This window comes from Mus musculus, chromosome 15, assembly GCF_000001635.26.
Source record: "Mus musculus strain C57BL/6J chromosome 15, GRCm38.p6 C57BL/6J".
NCBI classification, from domain to species: Eukaryota; Metazoa; Chordata; class Mammalia; order Rodentia; family Muridae; genus Mus; species Mus musculus.
This window is the reverse complement of record NC_000081.6, coordinates 95,218,394-95,236,115: the sequence shown is the minus strand read 5'-3', so window position 1 is coordinate 95,236,115 and position 17,722 is coordinate 95,218,394. Positions and strand designations below refer to the sequence as shown.

The 17,722-nt window shown below is 43.4% G+C and overlaps 1 protein-coding gene across 5 annotated transcripts in view; it reads left to right on the top strand.

Annotated features, from left to right (window-relative positions):
• The window catches only part of Nell2 (NEL-like 2), a 309,357-nt gene extending 292,681 nt beyond the window's left edge, over positions 1 to 16,676 (top strand). For 3 of the 5 annotated variants that reach the window (NM_001356950.1, NM_001289653.1, NM_001356951.1), the window contains 4 exons: positions 3,439 to 3,632; positions 4,643 to 4,819; positions 6,808 to 7,032; positions 15,962 to 16,676. In NM_001356950.1, coding sequence (NP_001343879.1) covers positions 3,439 to 3,632; positions 4,643 to 4,819; positions 6,808 to 7,032; positions 15,962 to 16,012 — 647 coding nt within the window. In that variant the 3' untranslated portion in view covers positions 16,013 to 16,676. Of the gene's footprint in view, positions 1 to 3,438; positions 3,633 to 4,642; positions 4,820 to 6,807; positions 7,033 to 8,091; positions 8,919 to 15,961 lie in introns of those variants that run through there. The other 2 variants (XM_006521163.3, XM_006521164.4) reach the window with 2 other exon arrangements.
• The last annotated feature ends 1,046 nt before the right edge of the window (positions 16,677 to 17,722 follow it).

Sequence of the window (17,722 nt, the reverse complement as noted above, 5' to 3'; positions counted from 1 at the left end):
AATTATTGATGTAAAAGGGGTGTGTGAGCCAAGGAAGTAACTTTCGGTGTCTGCTATGCAATCTGGATGTGAGTCTGATGCACTGTTTATGAAAGGATAAATAGTAAAAGCACATATCTGAACCAAGTCCACATCTTGGTCCAGTCCTATCTCGTTAGCTCCAGCCCTATGTATCCAACACTAGGCATCTTCATGCCGAAGCCCAGAGGAGATCCAACAACAGATCCCTAACAGAGTGTAGACTCAGCGTCCTCCCTGGCCCCTCTTCCATTCCCCAGTGATGTAGCATTCTTCTTTCAGTACAGCAGCAACCACATTTTCTAAGACTGGGACAGACTTGATCTGTCCTCTCCCTAGACGTAAAAACAGAAACCCATTCGCATTGGTCCTTTGGTACCTCTTGCTGTGCATTCCCTAGAGTAGCCTTGTGCTGAAGAGTCAAACCTGGGTCCTGACTGCCTGGTTTCCATCCAGACATCTTCACCATCTCGACAAGGGCCTCGGGAAAGTTTTACAACACTTCAGGCCTCAGTGTCCTGGTCTATAAACCTAGGGCTTCTTTGTCACGTCACCCACTGGCATGAGGACCAAATGAGCTCCCCGTGGAAAGAACTCAGGACCTCACACAACCACAGCCTCACAAGTCTGCATTCCTGAACCAGACAGCTCACCGGTCTCTTGGCTTCAAACTCTAATCCACTTAAAGCCATTTTCCAAAATGAAGGCACAGAAATCTTTCTAAAAATGAAAGTCTGAATTTACTTAAAATAACATTTTATTGTCTTTGTAAAGGCAGATTCCAAACCTTCTCCTTTCTCAGGCTGAGCGTGGCCCTCCAGCTATATGGCTGCTTCTCCTGCCCTCACACTGGACCCTCCATTCTCATCAACGCACCTGCTCCCCCTGCCTCTACGCCGTATACCTTCAAACATATTACTGCTTACAAACACTTTAGCTCCTTTTTTGTGTGGCTGAATATCACCCGCAGTCCATTTGTTGAGCATAAAGGGTATCCAGGAGAGGGAGTGAGCTCACTCCTGCAAGCAGGAGCAGAACCAAATGCTGCTGCAGATAGAATAGGATCAGACCGAGATGTGACCAGTGGGCTCAGCAGCGTTGTTTACTTATGTGGATAGGGATACAATGGTGAGACTGAGATGTGACCAGTGGGCTTAGCAATATTCCTTACTTAATCACAACTCACTAGAGAGTTACTAATATTTGTGATACTTGAATTTTTGTGAGCCAACTTTCTCCCATGTAAACAGTTCCAAGTTCAATCCCGCAAACGAGTTGGTGATTACAAGCCCGGTTTAGATAACTTGTAGAAAAGGCCCAAACGTACCTGAGCCCGCTCACAGAAGGAGGTTACAAGTAGTCCATCCGGTGCACCGCCTCCCTTTTGAAGGTGAAACAATTAAGTACACACAAACCATAGCCGGGAGGGTGCTTGAACTTCATGTCTTTATTAGAAATGTGTTTTTCATAAAATATGCATTACCGAACATCTCCTAGCCTTTCGCAAAAATGAACATACTTGTTACAGCCTGCAGGGGATGTGGTATCTAATCGTGGTGATTTCATTCTGGCATCCAGCAGGATGAGAGAGAGGCAGCCACTGGCTTCCCAGCATCTTACAGAGGATGTCAAAGGGCCTTATGTAGTTAGAGGTGTCTGTGGAGTTCACAGTCAAATATTTGAAATTACCATGGTTAATGCATAAAATAATCACAACTCTTAAGAACGTTAAATAGACATGAAGTGTAACAAGCAAATATGTCCTACTACTACTACTACTACTATTATTATTATTATTATTATTATTATTGAAAAACCCACTGTAGAACTAAGTTTTAAAATTTCATTTTCTTCTCAAAGACAAAACTTTAGCTACTCTAAAATATGTGTAAGTATATTTACTTAATTTTTAAAGCATATGTGAATGTTGACTTCTCTTCTAATTATAGCCCTTACCACAAAACACTGCCCCTTAACAAATGGAGGTAGGAGAAAATCACTATGGTCATCACACTAGCAGTCGTTGTCCCAATCTAGAACTCTTAAGGAGAGGGCATGAATAAAAAAAAAATGAAGGCAAATAGAGAGAAAAGACATCATGGGGCTTAATTTCATATAGAATTTAAATGTAGTCAAGATTGAGTCAACCCGCCCAAGTTTCCAATTAGCACTGAAATCAAGACACCAACCAAAAGAAAAAAAATATTTACTCAACTCTGTCTTGAAATTTTTTAAAGAAAAATTAGAACACAGATCCCAGTTACAAGCTGCAAGTTCCACCTTCTCTCTAGCCTGATCTCCTCTAACCTGGTCCTCCCTAAAGTGGTCCTCCTGGAACCTGGTCCTCTCTAACCTGGTCCCTCTCTAACTAGCTCCTCTCTAACCCATCCCTCCCTAACCTGGTCCTCTCTAACCTACCACTCTGTAACCTGCTCCTCTCTAACTGGTCTTCCTTGACAGCTTCCCCCCTCTCCCTAAACCGTTCCTCCCTAACCAGCCCCTGTTGCAGTGACTTCTTTCTTGACCTTTCCTTAGGAGAAGCAGATGAAATGGGAAATAACCACTTTACTGCCACACATATCATCTCTCTGAAATGTATTTTGGCTTGTGACCTTTAAATTATGGGGTAAATAGAACGAACCACATCTCTCCTTATAGTCCTGATCTCTGGGTCAAGATATGTTTGCTTTTCATCTGTATGAAAATGCTTTAGGCTATTACAGCCACCAAATAGGTGAGGTCGGGTGAAGAACGGGCAGCTGCCAACTGAGTCAGGCCAGGGCTGAAAGGCTGATCTGAAAGGAAAGTTAAAAAGGAATGGCATCCTTGGGAGAGATGGTAATTGAGGGCTGTCTCTCCCCTCCTTGCTATGTAGAAAGGGTCAAGGGCATTGAGAGCAAACCTAGACCTTGAGGGAAGGACATGAGTACTAGGACCAAATGCAGGGACTGCATTTTGTAGAGGTGGCCTTGAGACTAGGGTTTGAAATAGAATAAAGTGCCTCAGCTCCCCCCGGCCCACCCAACATTTCTCCCACTCAAAAGGGATGCTCTGTAGATACCAGTGTGACACTGGAAGTAATATCCCTACAAAGACATCGGAACACTTGTGGAATTTCCACCACCAAGCTGTTTTATTTAATAAATTGAATTACAGTCGTACTTGCAGAGAGATTAAAGTTTCTCAAATTCCAATGGTATTTAGACAAATACGAAAGTTAAAAATCTGGACAAGGTTATCTTTTTCTCAAAATCAAAACTGTATAATGCTTTCCCATGAACTCCCCACATGATGCAGTGCTTTAGCCATCACTTAAAGGGAAAGCACACCAGGGTAGATGCAAACGACAGCCTGCCTGATTGCCGCTGCTCAAAGCCAGGAATACCCTGGGTCATACCGCGCTGCTTCTCTTGGCCATAGATATTGACGAATGCGGGACTGGGAGGCACAGCTGCACCAACGACACCATTTGCTTCAACTTGGACGGGGGATACGATTGCCGGTGTCCCCATGGGAAGAACTGCACTGGGGACTGCGTGCACGAGGGGAAAGTGAAGCACACCGGCCAGATCTGGGTGCTGGAAAACGACAGGTGCTCCGTGTGTTCCTGCCAGGTGGGTAGAAACAAACCAGCTTCCTCGGATTGTGGGGTTGTGGTGCTCATACACATTAAGGGTGTAGATTAACAAGGGTTGGCAAATGCGCACAACCCTGTACCCACAACCACAGTTACTATAACTGAACATTTTCATGAACTGAAAAGTCACTCATGTCCTTCCTAGATAGCCCCCTCTCCCCCTCCCCCTCCTTCCTCCCTTTTCCCCTCCCCCATACCAGAGCCAGGCCAATTCTGCTTCCAGTTAAATAATAACTAGAACTAAGTTCTTATTTTCTAGAGCCTCACATAAGTGGAGCCCTCAGGGCATGGTCTTCATGCCTAACTTCTTTCTGCCTAATATATTGCTCCACAATCATTTGTATTATTACATGTATCTATTTTACTTTTTGTTACTGAACAATATTCCATTATACCATTTATCACAATGTATTTATCTACATTAATAACATTTTATTACTATGTTAATTTTTTTCTTAGTCATAATATTATATGAGAATGAAAGAATAAATAAATCAGAATAGATAAGCCTTCACCCAAGAGTGGAAAATATCTCTCTGGATAAATGTTATATTAGGCACATGTTCTTTTGTGTTAACTTAGTTAATGATAGGTTCTTAAATTATAGCTAAATAAATAGTCTATGTACAAAATAGTCAACAATTATGAATGAAATTGATATTTGTACAAAAAACATAATGCATAATTATTACAGAAATTTGGCCATTTGTGGGATTTATTAACTAGCTATAAAGCACTATAATGACACATCTTGCTTTAATACACCATAAAACAAAATACTGTTAGTAACCACATTGCTGTATAATAGTCAAATATATGAATATTATATTTATATATACATATATGTATATTCAAGTTCAATATATAATATATATATAATATATATATATAATATATATAATATATATATATACACACACATATACATACACACATACTCTGAGAAATCGAGGGTCATGGTAACACACTGTTCCTCTTTTAACACAGACTGGGTTTGTCATGTGTCGACGGATGGTCTGCGACTGCGAAAACCCCACAGTTGACCTTTCCTGCTGCCCTGAGTGTGACCCAAGGCTGAGCAGTCAGTGCCTGCATCAAAACGGGGAAACCGTGTACAACAGCGGCGACACCTGGGTCCAGGATTGCCGTCAGTGCCGCTGCTTGGTAAGTTACACAGGAAAGCATCCCCTTCCACCCACCAGCAGCAAGCAGCTGGCGTGAGTGTTGACAGTTACAAGCACAGAGCCTGGATAGGACGATGGAGAGAGAAACCCAAAGGCAGGCTCTGGAGCCATGGTTCTCAACCTGTGGGTCATGACCCCCATCAGGTTAAACAACTCATTTATAGAGTCACATATCAGAGATCCTGCATATCAAACACTTACATTATGATTCATAACGGCAACAAAATTACAGTTGTGAAGTAGCAATGAATGAATTTTATGATTGGTGGTCGCCACAACACGAGGAACTGTACTCAAGGATCTCAGCTCTAGGAAGGCCCCTGCTCTGGAGGGCTGGACTGGCCGACATTCTGTACGCCTTCTCTGAGAGGGAGACCCCTTGAAGTCCTCCTTTAGCCTGAGCTAAGGAAAGCCTCCCGTGCCTTTATTCCATCCATCCTATGCTTAAAGGTGAACTATGCACTCATGGAAAACAGTCAGTCTTCCCCCAGTACATCTGTTACCAATCCCTAAGAATTCCTCACACCTAAAACAAAACAAAGATAACATATCGGGACGGGGAGTTAGTCTCATGGTTAAAGTGCTCACTCTGCATGTGTGATGATCATAGTTCAGATGCCCAGGTCCCAGGTAAGCGACAGGTGGGCATGGGGACCTCCAGTCATTCCAGCAGCAGCAGACAGAGGCAGAGGATCCCACAGCAAGCTTGCCAGAGAGAGTAGTCCTCCTGCTGAGTCTGGTCTGAGACTCTGCCTCCGTGAGTAAGGTGGAGAGTCAGGTGAGGATAGTCCGTGCCATGGAGCTCCGGCCTCTACAGGAATGGTCATCTGCATGCACGTACATTCACATACACGCAAAACAAACAGACATGCATACACACATCTACCCATGCACATTGTAAAATTGAAAATAGAAAAGAAAATACTCCTCCATGCTAATGACTGTTCCCATCTGCTCTGCTACATGGCTCCTGTGTTTTACGGTCCCACACACCATGACTGCGTGATAAATACATATTATAATTGGATGTTTGTCCGTGTTTGTGAAACTTTTCCCAGAAATGACGAGTAAAGAAGAAAAGATTAGATAGAGACAAAAAAAAAAGCCAACTTTTTCGAATTGACTACAATCCTTGCTCGTTCCTGATTGTATAAATTAAAAGGGACATATGCTGCATGTGCCTGTGTGGTAGAAAAGTGTCACAAGAAAGACACCTTAGAAGCCATGGCCACACCCCTTCCTGTTTGTGTGCAGATATTTTTAGGAGCCCTGCTTTTGCATCACTGCCTCTTTGTCCTTTCAACCCAGAAATCAACCGTGAGAACAAGGTCGGTTTCTGCGCCCAAAGGCTGCTTTTATCCCTGAAACGTTGGCATTTAAAACTAAAAAGAAAATAGCCAACAGGTTGGAACTGTTGTTTTTTTTTAAAGTCCAACTCACAGTTTCCCATGTGAAATCAAAAAGGGGAAATCAAATTTTGTATTGTCTTATATTATGCTGTCTTGTTGGGGTGGTGTGTTCAAAGCCCTTCCACAGAAAAATTTATAATTTAGGAAGGAAACTGCCAAATTCTATTTGTATTTATTTTCTTTTCTGGGGGTGTAAAGGGATAAACCTTTTTTTTCTTTTGAGATTAATAAATAAGTTAGAGGGGGAAATCAAGGCTACCCAAGGACCAGACACTTCATTGAAACCTCTTCGCCTTTCCCCTTTGCCCTAAAGATGGGGTTGTTCTTATTGTACTCCTTGGGAAAATGGTTGTTTCTTGTTTTCCCATGCCATGGTTATTTAGTACTCAAAGACTGCTTAACCGTCCATCGTAAAAGAGATGCCACCATCCGCTGTGGCTTCTATAGATTCTCTGAAGATGGACGGGCTTTGAGTCTCTAAATATGAAAATCACAATCCTGTCCTTCCTCTTTGCCTCTCTTCTCTCTGGTTCATTCCTGTCACCTCTTTCCCTCACAGCAAGGAGAAGTTGACTGTTGGCCCCTGGCTTGCCCAGAGGTAGAATGTGAATTTAGCGTCCTTCCTGAGAACGAGTGCTGCCCACGCTGTGTCACCGATCCTTGTCAGGCCGACACCATCCGCAATGACATCACCAAAACCTGCCTGGACGAGATGAACGTGGTTCGCTTCACCGGGTCTTCCTGGATCAAGCACGGCACGGAGTGTACCCTCTGCCAGTGCAAGGTAAGGCTCTCGGGTGCAGGAGTGAGCACCCTTGCCAGGTGCGCCCATGCCGTAGAGATGCTGCCACACCTGGGTGGCCGGAAGCTTGTCGCAGCTTGCGTGTGTGTCCCGTAAGCAGAGGTGGAAGGAAGGTCAGCTTTGTTAGCACCACGCTGACTGCCTGGGAAACGGGAGATAGGTCTTCCGGGTAAGGGAGCGTGAGTGTGCGCTGCCGCCAGCATGCGCAGTAACAGCCTATGTAGCGAGCCATGCCGGCTTCATCACTCTTTTTATAATGGAAGACAATATTATTCCATTGATTTTTATCTAGTTCTTTTTATGAGTTCCATAAAATATATTGACATAGTAGATACATTGCATTTTCTAAAGTGAAAATCAATCTGGCCAAAGTGGGCGTTGTTTCTTGGCTGTCGTGGTCAGTTACACGAAATTGAAGAACTTGGGGTCTGATGCTTATTATATTTTATTCCTACAGTTGGTAAAATCATTATAAAGATTTTACACTTTATTCTCAGGAAAAAACAGCACTTTGCCGCTTATTCCAGTAACTGCCTGCAATATATACAAAGCAGGCAGCACGGACTGACTTACTGTGACGAGGCTCAGGAGTGGCTGGATTAATATCCCTCCAAAATAGAATTTAGGGTCTGATGCTTATCATATTTTATTCCTACAGTTGGTAAAAATCATTACAAAGATTTTACACTTTACTCTCCTAGGAAAACAGCATTAGTGCCACTTATCTGAGTAACTGCCTTCAATATATACAAAGGAGACCACGTGGGCTCTCCGTGACGAGGTTCAAGAGTGTCTTGATTAATATCCCTACAAAATAGGACCTAGTGATGTCACTTTGCGCTTCCTAGACCTAACTTGGAGATGAGCATTAAAACAAAAGCAACAGTATTAAAGACTTACCGACATTTAAAAGGTCAGAGGGAGATGTCAGAGTCTGCTGAGCACTGCTCACCATTGTCTGCTCTGGGTCTTCAGTGAGCCTTTCCTTTGTTATCCACAGAGCGCTTCACTTCATCTTCCCTTACTATAATTTCTCACCAGGAGGGCTTGATGTAACAGGACAAAGAAACCCGAAACACCTGAAACTCTGAGACGTCCACTAGACCTTCTTTAAAGCCACATCCCTAGCTCCTTCAATGAAAGCAATTTGCCAGGCGTGATTTGGAGTGAACGTTTTCCCGTTTTCTGCGTGTGCTCCAGCAAACTTGAAGAATGTTTCTAATGCAAGCTACTAATACTATGTACGCTGTGTGGCTTCGTGCTTGATCAGAGTATATTCAACCATTCACATGTCAACATTATAGCACTGGGGTCCAACAGATTTTGTTGTTGTTGTTTTGGCATCTAACTACCAAATAATAATGAGTCCTCTTACTCCTTTGAATTGTTACGTTGCTGTTCTGCACATCGACAATAAAAATATCAAACAGGTAGTGGGACAAAGGTCACATCGAGTAGAGCTCTGCAGGAAACAACCATGCTATTAAGGGCTCTTTCCTGACACCCGGTGCTGTATAGACAGCGTTGTACCCTGACTCCTGGTAAGAGTGTCTTCCAGAGGCTGTGTTTTGAGGCTGAATTCTTATTTTCTTTGATAAGTACTGATTCTTAGAAATTACAGTGTGATGCCACCTGCCTTATTAGTAAATGTGCATTTTAAGTTTGTATTCATTTTTACCAAATTTATCCAAGATATCCACTTGTATTATATAATGGCTTAAAAACAATGTGGGGCTTGTTTGTGTTTATCCCAGGGGTGTGGCCTGTAGATGCAGTCAGTCATTCCTGGAAGTGAGTGTGTAGTAACTTATTGTCTGTCTCGAGTTACATTGTTGGGCCTTTAATTGAATTAAATACTTTACAATTCAGACCCTCATCACACTAGCCATTCTTTCACTGTTCAGCAGCCTCCTGTGGCTGCTGACTGCCATATTAGATGACATACGTGGACAACGATATCCTTTCCTTGGAAGCAGGGTCTCTCGTATCTCAAGCTGTTATCATACACGATTTGTAACAGAGAGAATGGGCTTAAACTTCTGGTTCTTCCGTCTCTCCCCCTCCCTGACTGCCGAGCACCACCACCCCGGGTCTCTGTAGTGTTGGGTGCAAATCCAAGCTTCATGCTAGACAAGTACTCTGCTAGTTCAGTCACAAGCTCAACACATGCAGAGAGCATTTCTGCCACTACAGAATGTGGTGTGGGACTAAGCTGCCCTACAGTCCGAAATGTCAGACTACCTGGGAGTGATGTTGATATGTGACGGGGGTGAGGAGGGAACCTGCCTTCTTCTGGACCCAGCTCCTCTAAAAATAGAAACACCTAACTCTGGCAGTGACTACATGAACTACATCACTGAAGGGTTGCTGTTAAGAATTAATCGAGAAGATTCACACAGAAAAATATCCATAGGTTGCTCAGCACTTTCAGAGTAAGTAGGCAATAAATGCTGTTTGTTGTGCTGTAGAACGGCATTAATACAATCATGCCAGAAATAAGAGCACTGCTCGAACTGTGATGGGGACAGGAAGGCTGTACAGAGGCAAGAGCCTGGACAGCTTGTAAACCAGTATCCCCTTAGGAAGATAGATCTGGGCAGGAGAAATAACCTGAGGGGAGCATTGATATATTCCCTCTTGACTTTTAGAAATGTTGTGTATGTGTTATATGCACATGCGTGTGGTACATGCAGACGCATGCAGGTGTACATGCCTGTGCCCATACATAATGCCAGAGGCTAAAGGAGGACCCTGAGTATTCTGATTGTTCTCTTGAGACAAGGCCCTGCACTGAACCTGGAGCTAGGCTGGTGGACAGCAGGCCCCCAGAATCCTCCTGTCTCTACCTTGCCACACACAGCATCCTGAGCTATAGGCGCATGTGGCCAAGCCCTGCTCCTTATGTGCTGATGGGCACTTGAACTCAGATGCTTATGGCTGCACGGTGATAACCCTCACCCACAGAACCGACCGCCTCACCTCTCTTCTTCTTTTGTCTTCCTGGATTATAGTCAGATTTAATTTTCTAAAGATCCAAGAGGCACCCTCTACTCAGAAGTTAACTATGGGAATTGGAAGTGGACTACTATCCTTTCCTAAATCTCACAGGCGAGAAGTTTTATGATTCCAGAGAGTCAGAGATTCCAGAGCCTTAAGCAATGGCCCGAGCTGCCTAGGTGAAGACTCTCTTGCTTGAGCAAATCTTCACTGGGTTGGGAAGCAGGGCCCTGCAACTAGGTGCTTAAGGAGGCTAAACAACTGAGGGCTGGTCTTAAGACTGAAGCTTCTGACTCTAAACGTTACCTTCATCAAATAGAAACTTAGAACTTAAAGAGTGAAAATGAGCCTCTACATTAGCATTTGACAGACAGAAAGAAAATCCCACAGACACTCAGATTTTTAGAAGTCTCACAATGGATGGAGTTTGCTACAATGCTGTGTGTATTTGAATTTTTGATAGATTAGAAATATATGCACACTAATAAGAAAACATTTATTGCCCCACAAATAAATCAGAAAGAGTAGAGTTCTCTCTATTAACATAAGAGGAGAAATCATTCAATGTTTAAATAATTTAAATGTAAAGTCTCATAAGTCATTCTTTCCATAATAATTTCCAAGGCTGACAGAAATGTGCCCGAGTTATTATTCTTGTGCATTGTTGTTGTCCATGAGCAAAGACAATCTACAAAACAAACCAGCTCTGTGCACAGTAGGGTTGATCTCAGCAGTGAGTTCAGTATGGAAGCAACAACAGTGCTAATAATCATGGCAGAGGAGCAGCAAGGCCCCAAGGGAGTCCACTGTGCCATGCAGTAACACAACAGCTCCTTGTCGTAGCAGTTCCAAATTATATATGGGTACTATTGCTGGCGGGCGGAACATCAGTGAGCCTCTTTTATTCTGATGAAGTCCATAGTCAGGCACATCATTTTGTGAGTTTGATAAAACAGAACATATAACATACCCAATGCTACCTTTGTGTCCATGTCCAAGTAGTATCTATTTCCTGTTGTCAATCTTAATTCTATTTCTTCATAATTTCTTCATGTTCCATCATGGATGGAATCACAGACTACATGTGCTTTTATGACTTCTGTCTAATTAACCATTTACCCTTGTGGATATTCATTGTCGACTTGAAGTTAATTTTGTCTGATATTGGCAGTCACAAAGTATGATACCAGCAGTCAGGAAGCCAAGAGGAGGAGTGTGGCTTGAGACCACCCTGAGGTCCAAAGTGTAGCTTTGTTTCTAAAACTACAGATTATAGACAGACAGACAGGCAGGCAGACAGACAGACAGACAGACAGGGTAGATATATAGAAGATAGGTCATAGATATGATTGATAGATAATAGATGATAGTAGATATGATTGATGATAGATATAATAGATATGGATATGATTTATAGATGATAGATGGATAGATGATATATACACATATATTTTATAGTTCTAGAGATCAAATTGTACTATATCCTAACCCCTGGTTTAAAATTCAAAGTAAATTTTTAATCAATAAAGACAATGGGTCTTTAGTCCCTATACATTCAAGCCATTTTTTACAATAATGGGAAATGATTATTTTTGTCATTGATTCATTTATTACTTATATTCCTGTTGGTTCATTCCTGCCTTTCATTTTATTAATCTTTTAAATTATATCTTAATTTGGACAGGGGGCAGCAAGCTGTCTTAATATATAGAGGCACTTGCCACCAAGTCTGATGTATTCCTGGGACCCACAGTGAAAACAGAGCCCGTTATCACAAGATGTCCTCTGGCCAGTATGTGTACACCATGGTACAAGTGTGCCCTCTCACACCGACCAATGAATGCAATAAGAACATTACTCTTTTATCTTAAGCTACAATTACTAGTGTCTGTTTTTCTGAAGGCTTTAATGTGTGTCAGTGTGTTGCATGACTTAGCATCACACTAGTCATTAAAGTATGAGTGTTGCAAGCATAGAACTTATCATAAGCCTATCTGTACACACTGACCATATACAGTATGCCTGTTAACACTCTACTCATAATTCCATGCTCCTGTTTTTATCTAATCACCCGTATTTTTTAAAAAGTAGAGGAATAAACAATATTTTATATTTGTTCAGATACTCACCATCTCTGTTGCTCCTTATCTCTTCTTACATGGGGCAGTCGACACCTGCTTCCATTCAGTCACTCTGCCATAGCCTAAAGAACCCCTTTTGTCTCTTGTATGTTGTCTGTAGAGGAAAGTCTGTACTGTAGGCCTATAGGAAGAAACTGTCTCAAGTTGCATTTATCTGAAAATATTTCTGAAAGATGTGTTAGTGGACATAAAGTTCAATCTGACAGATTGTTGCAGCCCTTTGCAAGGTGTGTTCATTGTTTTTGTGTTTCTATCATTTCTGATTGAGCCATCATTTGAACTTTTGTTCTTTTGTAGTTAATGTGTCTGTCTCCTGCCTCTTGTCTCCTCCATAACACTCTATCTTTGGTTTATAGCAGTTTGCTTATGATATTTTTAGGGATGTGTGTGTGTATGTGTGTGTGTGTATGTGTGTGTATGTGTGTATGTGTGTGTATGTGTGCATGTGTGTGTGTATGTGTGTGTTTGTGTGTGTGTGTGTGCACCCACACGCTCGAGCTGAGATTTTGAGATTCCTGTTCCTCCTTCCTAGTCTTCGAGGATTCCCGTTACATTCCACTCAGATTGCTCCACGGCTCTGAGGTAAAGCTCTGTTTGGATGCAGTCTTTCTGTTTTATAGATGGATCATTTCTACTGTGCTCTCTTCACAGTTACTGGTTCATGCCATCTCTAACCTGTTCAATCCAATAGTGAATTCTTCACTTCAGACTTCGCTCTTTTCATTCCTGAATTTCCACAAAATTGTGGTGATCCCACCTACCTCTTTCTCCTAAGTGCTGAGACTAAAGGTGTGCACCACCATGCAGGGCTTCTCTGTTGATTCCGGTCACCTTTTAAAGCACGTCTTTGAAGGTGTCTGTGGTATGTTTAGTCTTCATCTGAGACTTACTTCCGAGTCATTGTCCACCTACTTTTCTCTTCACTAGGACAGACCTGTTCTCTCATGTTATCGTCTGTTAGTGTTACAATATATAGGATTTAATGTGGATTATGTTGCATTGCTGTCAAGTCTATTGGAATCCTCTGAAGATCCTTTGTTCTAGCAGGCAGTCAGGTAATGGCCAATCACCTCACACGTGTGGGAGCTTTGCTCTTCGCCTGTTAAGTGTCTCTTTTCTGATATTATTTTAGATTGAGGGTGAATTTGGTAAGGTTGAGATAGTATTTCACCCATCCTCACCCTCCTCTGAGGCCTTGGGTGTAAGTTTTGAGTTGTCATTCCTTTGTGTCTCAGCCAGGCCCACATTTTGAACATTGCTCCTCAGCCTTCGAAATGTCTCCTCGCCTCACACTCCAACACTCTAGCTGCGGCTCTCTGCTTCCCTCATCCTCCCGTGAGATTCTAAATCTTTTCCCCTCAATCTTAAACCCATCTCCTAGCTCTCAAGCTGCCTCCTGACTCCTCCAGACTTGTACTTGGGGTACAGTCATGTGTGGCTGCCAGACTAGGTGGTACCATAGAGTCAGTCCCAAGAAGAAAAGAATCACGGTACATTCTATTCTTTTAAGGTTGAACCCTGACCCAGTGACTGCCTGCCAGTCATGATAACTTCTAGTAACCTTTATATGTTTCCCAGATGTTAGTTTATAGAACAAATTCTCCCATTGCTGAATTCAAAACCCCATGTGATATTTTTTAAGTTTTGAAGTATGAACTAAATACTCTTCCAGTTGTGAAAGTGTGATACACTTTGTAGTACATTTTCCTACAGCAAGGTAACATACAAATAGGGACAAAGAAAACATGCCAAGAGGATCTTGGGAAATTCGTCCCTCCCAGAAGCGAGCATGGGAGCCACAGTGATGACTTTTCCTCACAGAGTCCTGATGCCAATTGCACCTAGGGAGAGATGCTGCCACAGTTTTCCCACCTTTTGTTTCAAATCCATACAGTTTGAGAAAATGATGTGTATCCTAGCAACAAGGTTATGGATAGCAAACCTCTGCCACTGAGCATGACGTTCAAGCTGTATGTCGCCCAGGTGGATTGAGGGAGGATGGCGCTCTATCTTGGGGCCAGAAGGAGAACTCTGACAAATACCCAGTCAGAGGATGAGGATTAGCTTCAACAGGGGGCACTCTGCTTTGATGGAGACTGGCTTGCTTCCTCTTTTGAATGCTTCTGCAAAGGCTAGAATAGTAAGAGACCTTCTGAGAAAATTGCCTGTAACATTTTTGATTCTGTCCATCCCTAAAGTCGTCCTCTCAGAGGAAACCTGGAAGAGAGCTGAGCATTAGACACAGGTGAACCTGCCTCCATCCCAGCTCTGTCATGTATTAACTCTGATTTGGGACAGGACTTGAAGCTCCAGTTTCCGAATTTAAAAAGTGTGAGTGTCAGGGGTGCTTCCCCCGAGACAGCGGCAGGGTGAAATTGGGAAACATGTTTAGGAATGTGGTAAGGTGCCCGACAGAGTGCACCCTCCGATGTATGAGGACTTCTACTTCCTGGGCTCGAAATGACAGTCACAGCAATTACTGTTAGGGAAAAAAAGAGGCAGATGCGGAGCCAAGGAGGGAGTGGCTGTACCTCTCCGTAGCTATTCTGTTTTGATAGTGTAGTAAGTAATTTTGTACATGCTTCTTCCGGTCCCTGCCATTCCAACCTCACACTGTCTCGTAAGCCTCCCCAGCTTAAATCTCCCACTTAGATCAGTATAGAATTCAAGATTTGGAGCGTGTCTATATCACTGCAAAGCCCTCATGCCACCCCATGAGAGTGAGGTCCACTTTTCCTGCCAGTGTCTTCAGGGTCATCATGGCCTTAACCTCTCCAGGAGGTCTACCCCAGACACCAGCCTGGGGAGAGCCCCCTGGTTGATACCACCAGTACCATTATATCTCCTTTTATGTCATGAAGCAGAAACAGAGCGGCTTAAGCTGGACATCTTAGATGGCTGAAATGTATTCCCTGTAGCTCTGCGGGCTGAGAAAGTCATTTTCAAAGTCTACGATCAGGACGCCAGCAGAACTAGAGTCTGACAAGCCGTGATGCCTGCTCTTCCTGCTCCCCTTCCTATTGTCTTCTCACTTGATGAGAAGAAAGGAAGGAGGGAGGGAGAGAGGGGGGGAGGGAGGGAGGGAGAGCGAGAGAGAGAGAGAGAGAGAGAGAGAGAGAGACTGTACCTGTTTCCCTACCCTACCCCCAGTATCTTACAGAGCCCAGGCTGGCCTTTGTCTTGCTATGTACCAAGTAGCCTAGGCTGACCCTGAACTCCTGCTCCTTTTGCATACACCTCCTGGTTACTTGGATTGTGGGGTATGGGGGCACCATCCCCATGCCCTAACTCACTGTCTCTAATGCTTCATCGCCAAATTCCTTTACACTGAAGATTAATATGAAAATACGCCAATTTTAAGGATATACAAATATTTTCTCCAAACACATTTCTAGCCCTTCCCATAGTCTTTATTATATATTTCTGGTACTTGCTGGCTTCTTCCTGATAAACCATAAGTATGGTCCTGTGTTCAGTGGGTCTGCATTACTCATCTAAGCTCATTCAATACTTGTTTGTGAATAAACAAAGGAGCCAATGTAAAACAAGCGGGTGCCCATGGGCTATAAAAAAAGATGTTCTGTCATGTCAGTGAGCGCAGTGGTAGGTTCTAGAGTCTTAAGAACAATGTAATTATTCAACTTCCAGGACTGCAGAAATGACAGCATCCTGGATACAGCCGCTTGTATGTGTTAGTCATAATCAGTAAGTGTGTGCATCTGAGAATGTTTGGAGCACTCACCTTCCTCTTTCCCTTATGTTGTTTTTCCTAGAATGGCCATTTGTGCTGCTCAGTGGATCCACAGTGCCTTCAGGAGCTGTGAAGTTAACTGCCTCATGGGAGATATCTGTTCAAAGAATGTTTTCTCATTTCAAAAGACCAAATAAATAAATAAATAAATAAAAAGTGAGGTGTGGCCAGCCAGATGCAACTTTGTTAGCAGCTGGATAGACTGATGTCGATTATGGATTCGTGGGGCCTGAGGAACATCTCTGAGGAAGCGAGATGACCATTCTGCTTTTACTATTCCTGGGATCACCTTGCAGAGGAATGGGTGTGGAGCCCAGGCCATGCCATCCTCGCCCCTGGATAAGAAGCCTGAGCCCCATCAGCTCTGGGAGAGCCTCTCGCTCTGTCCGCAGCCAGGCGCAGGACACGTCCTTCTATCTCAGACTCTTCCTGAGTCAGCGAGGCTCCTCACTGAGGCTGTCGAACGTGAGGTGACAGCGGTGAGCGAGTTATATTTTCAGAATCCAAGAAGCTGATGCGTCTGTACAGTGCACTCCGCAACCCGAAACAAGCTATTGTCATGATAAATAACGCACAGGCATGGTTACGTAACCTTTTCTAACACGAAAAGTCACCCCTCCCCCCCCCCCCCAGTTTCCTTGTTTACTGCCCTTAATATTGTTTGGTTGAATTTGTTCAGTAGACGCTTGTTCTTGTGCAAAATAAAATAACTATTTCTCTTACCTTACGCCATGCGAGCCCGCGTCTTCCCGAGCGTGTCCTGATTTTTGTAGATGGTTTAGAATGTAAACTGGTTTTTAGCTCCGCTGATGACGGACACTCACTGTGTTATTTCCATGTTGAAGGGTGACTTTCATTTAACTCCACGCCTAAGTCAGGGGCAAGGTGCTCAAATGCCTCTGTCCATCTCTGGACCTTCAGTTTCACGTTTGTGGCCCCGCTCTGTAGTCTGGGGACTGTCATACAGAAAGTGCTAATGGCTTCTCTTTCCTCTGGATTCTCATTTAGCTCCAATCACATTAAGCTAAGGGACACTAAGAGCATCTGAAGAGAAGGTGACAACTGTTTCTTCCCCCAATGGGTGTCTTCCTACCAGATCATCATTGTGATGGACTCTGCCATTTTGCTGAAGGCTACATCTCTTAGTAGGTGGCCTTCTCTACCCAGTGGCCCTCTTTGGGTTCTAAATACATGCTTGCTTCTCTGTCTGAGAGCTGGTAAGATTCGCTGATGCATCCTTGAGAGATAACTGCTTCATCACTTACTGGCTTCCCTGTCTCAACTTACATGCTGATAAATGGTCCCGTTAAACTCTGTAAATAGTCACACTTGATGCCATCTGTTTCCGGCCAGGATTTTGACATCAAGAGAGGAGTGTGTGAAGGTTGGAAATGCCTTCAAGAAGCCCTTCACATTTCAATACGTATTTCGATATGTAAATCTATCTCAGGGTTAGAAGGGGCCATTTTATCGCACACTGACTTTATACATCAGAATCCAAAGATGAGAATCATAGGCAGGCTGTTACCGTTGAGCAAGTTAACGCCGTATGGCTTTGTTCTCGTGAGTTGAACTGGTACGGGAATGAAGCACAGGTGCTGTCCAACACATTGTTCGCTGCACAGAGGTGTTTTTCAGGAATGAAAGCTATGATGTGGACAGGCAATAAACACTGTGAGCCACAGCAGGGACGGCGAAGTCACTCTCCGTTACCAAGTCATCATTGCTGTGGGAAAGCCAGTGTGAGCTGAGTGAGGGAAATGTTCATGTCTAAGAATGTTGG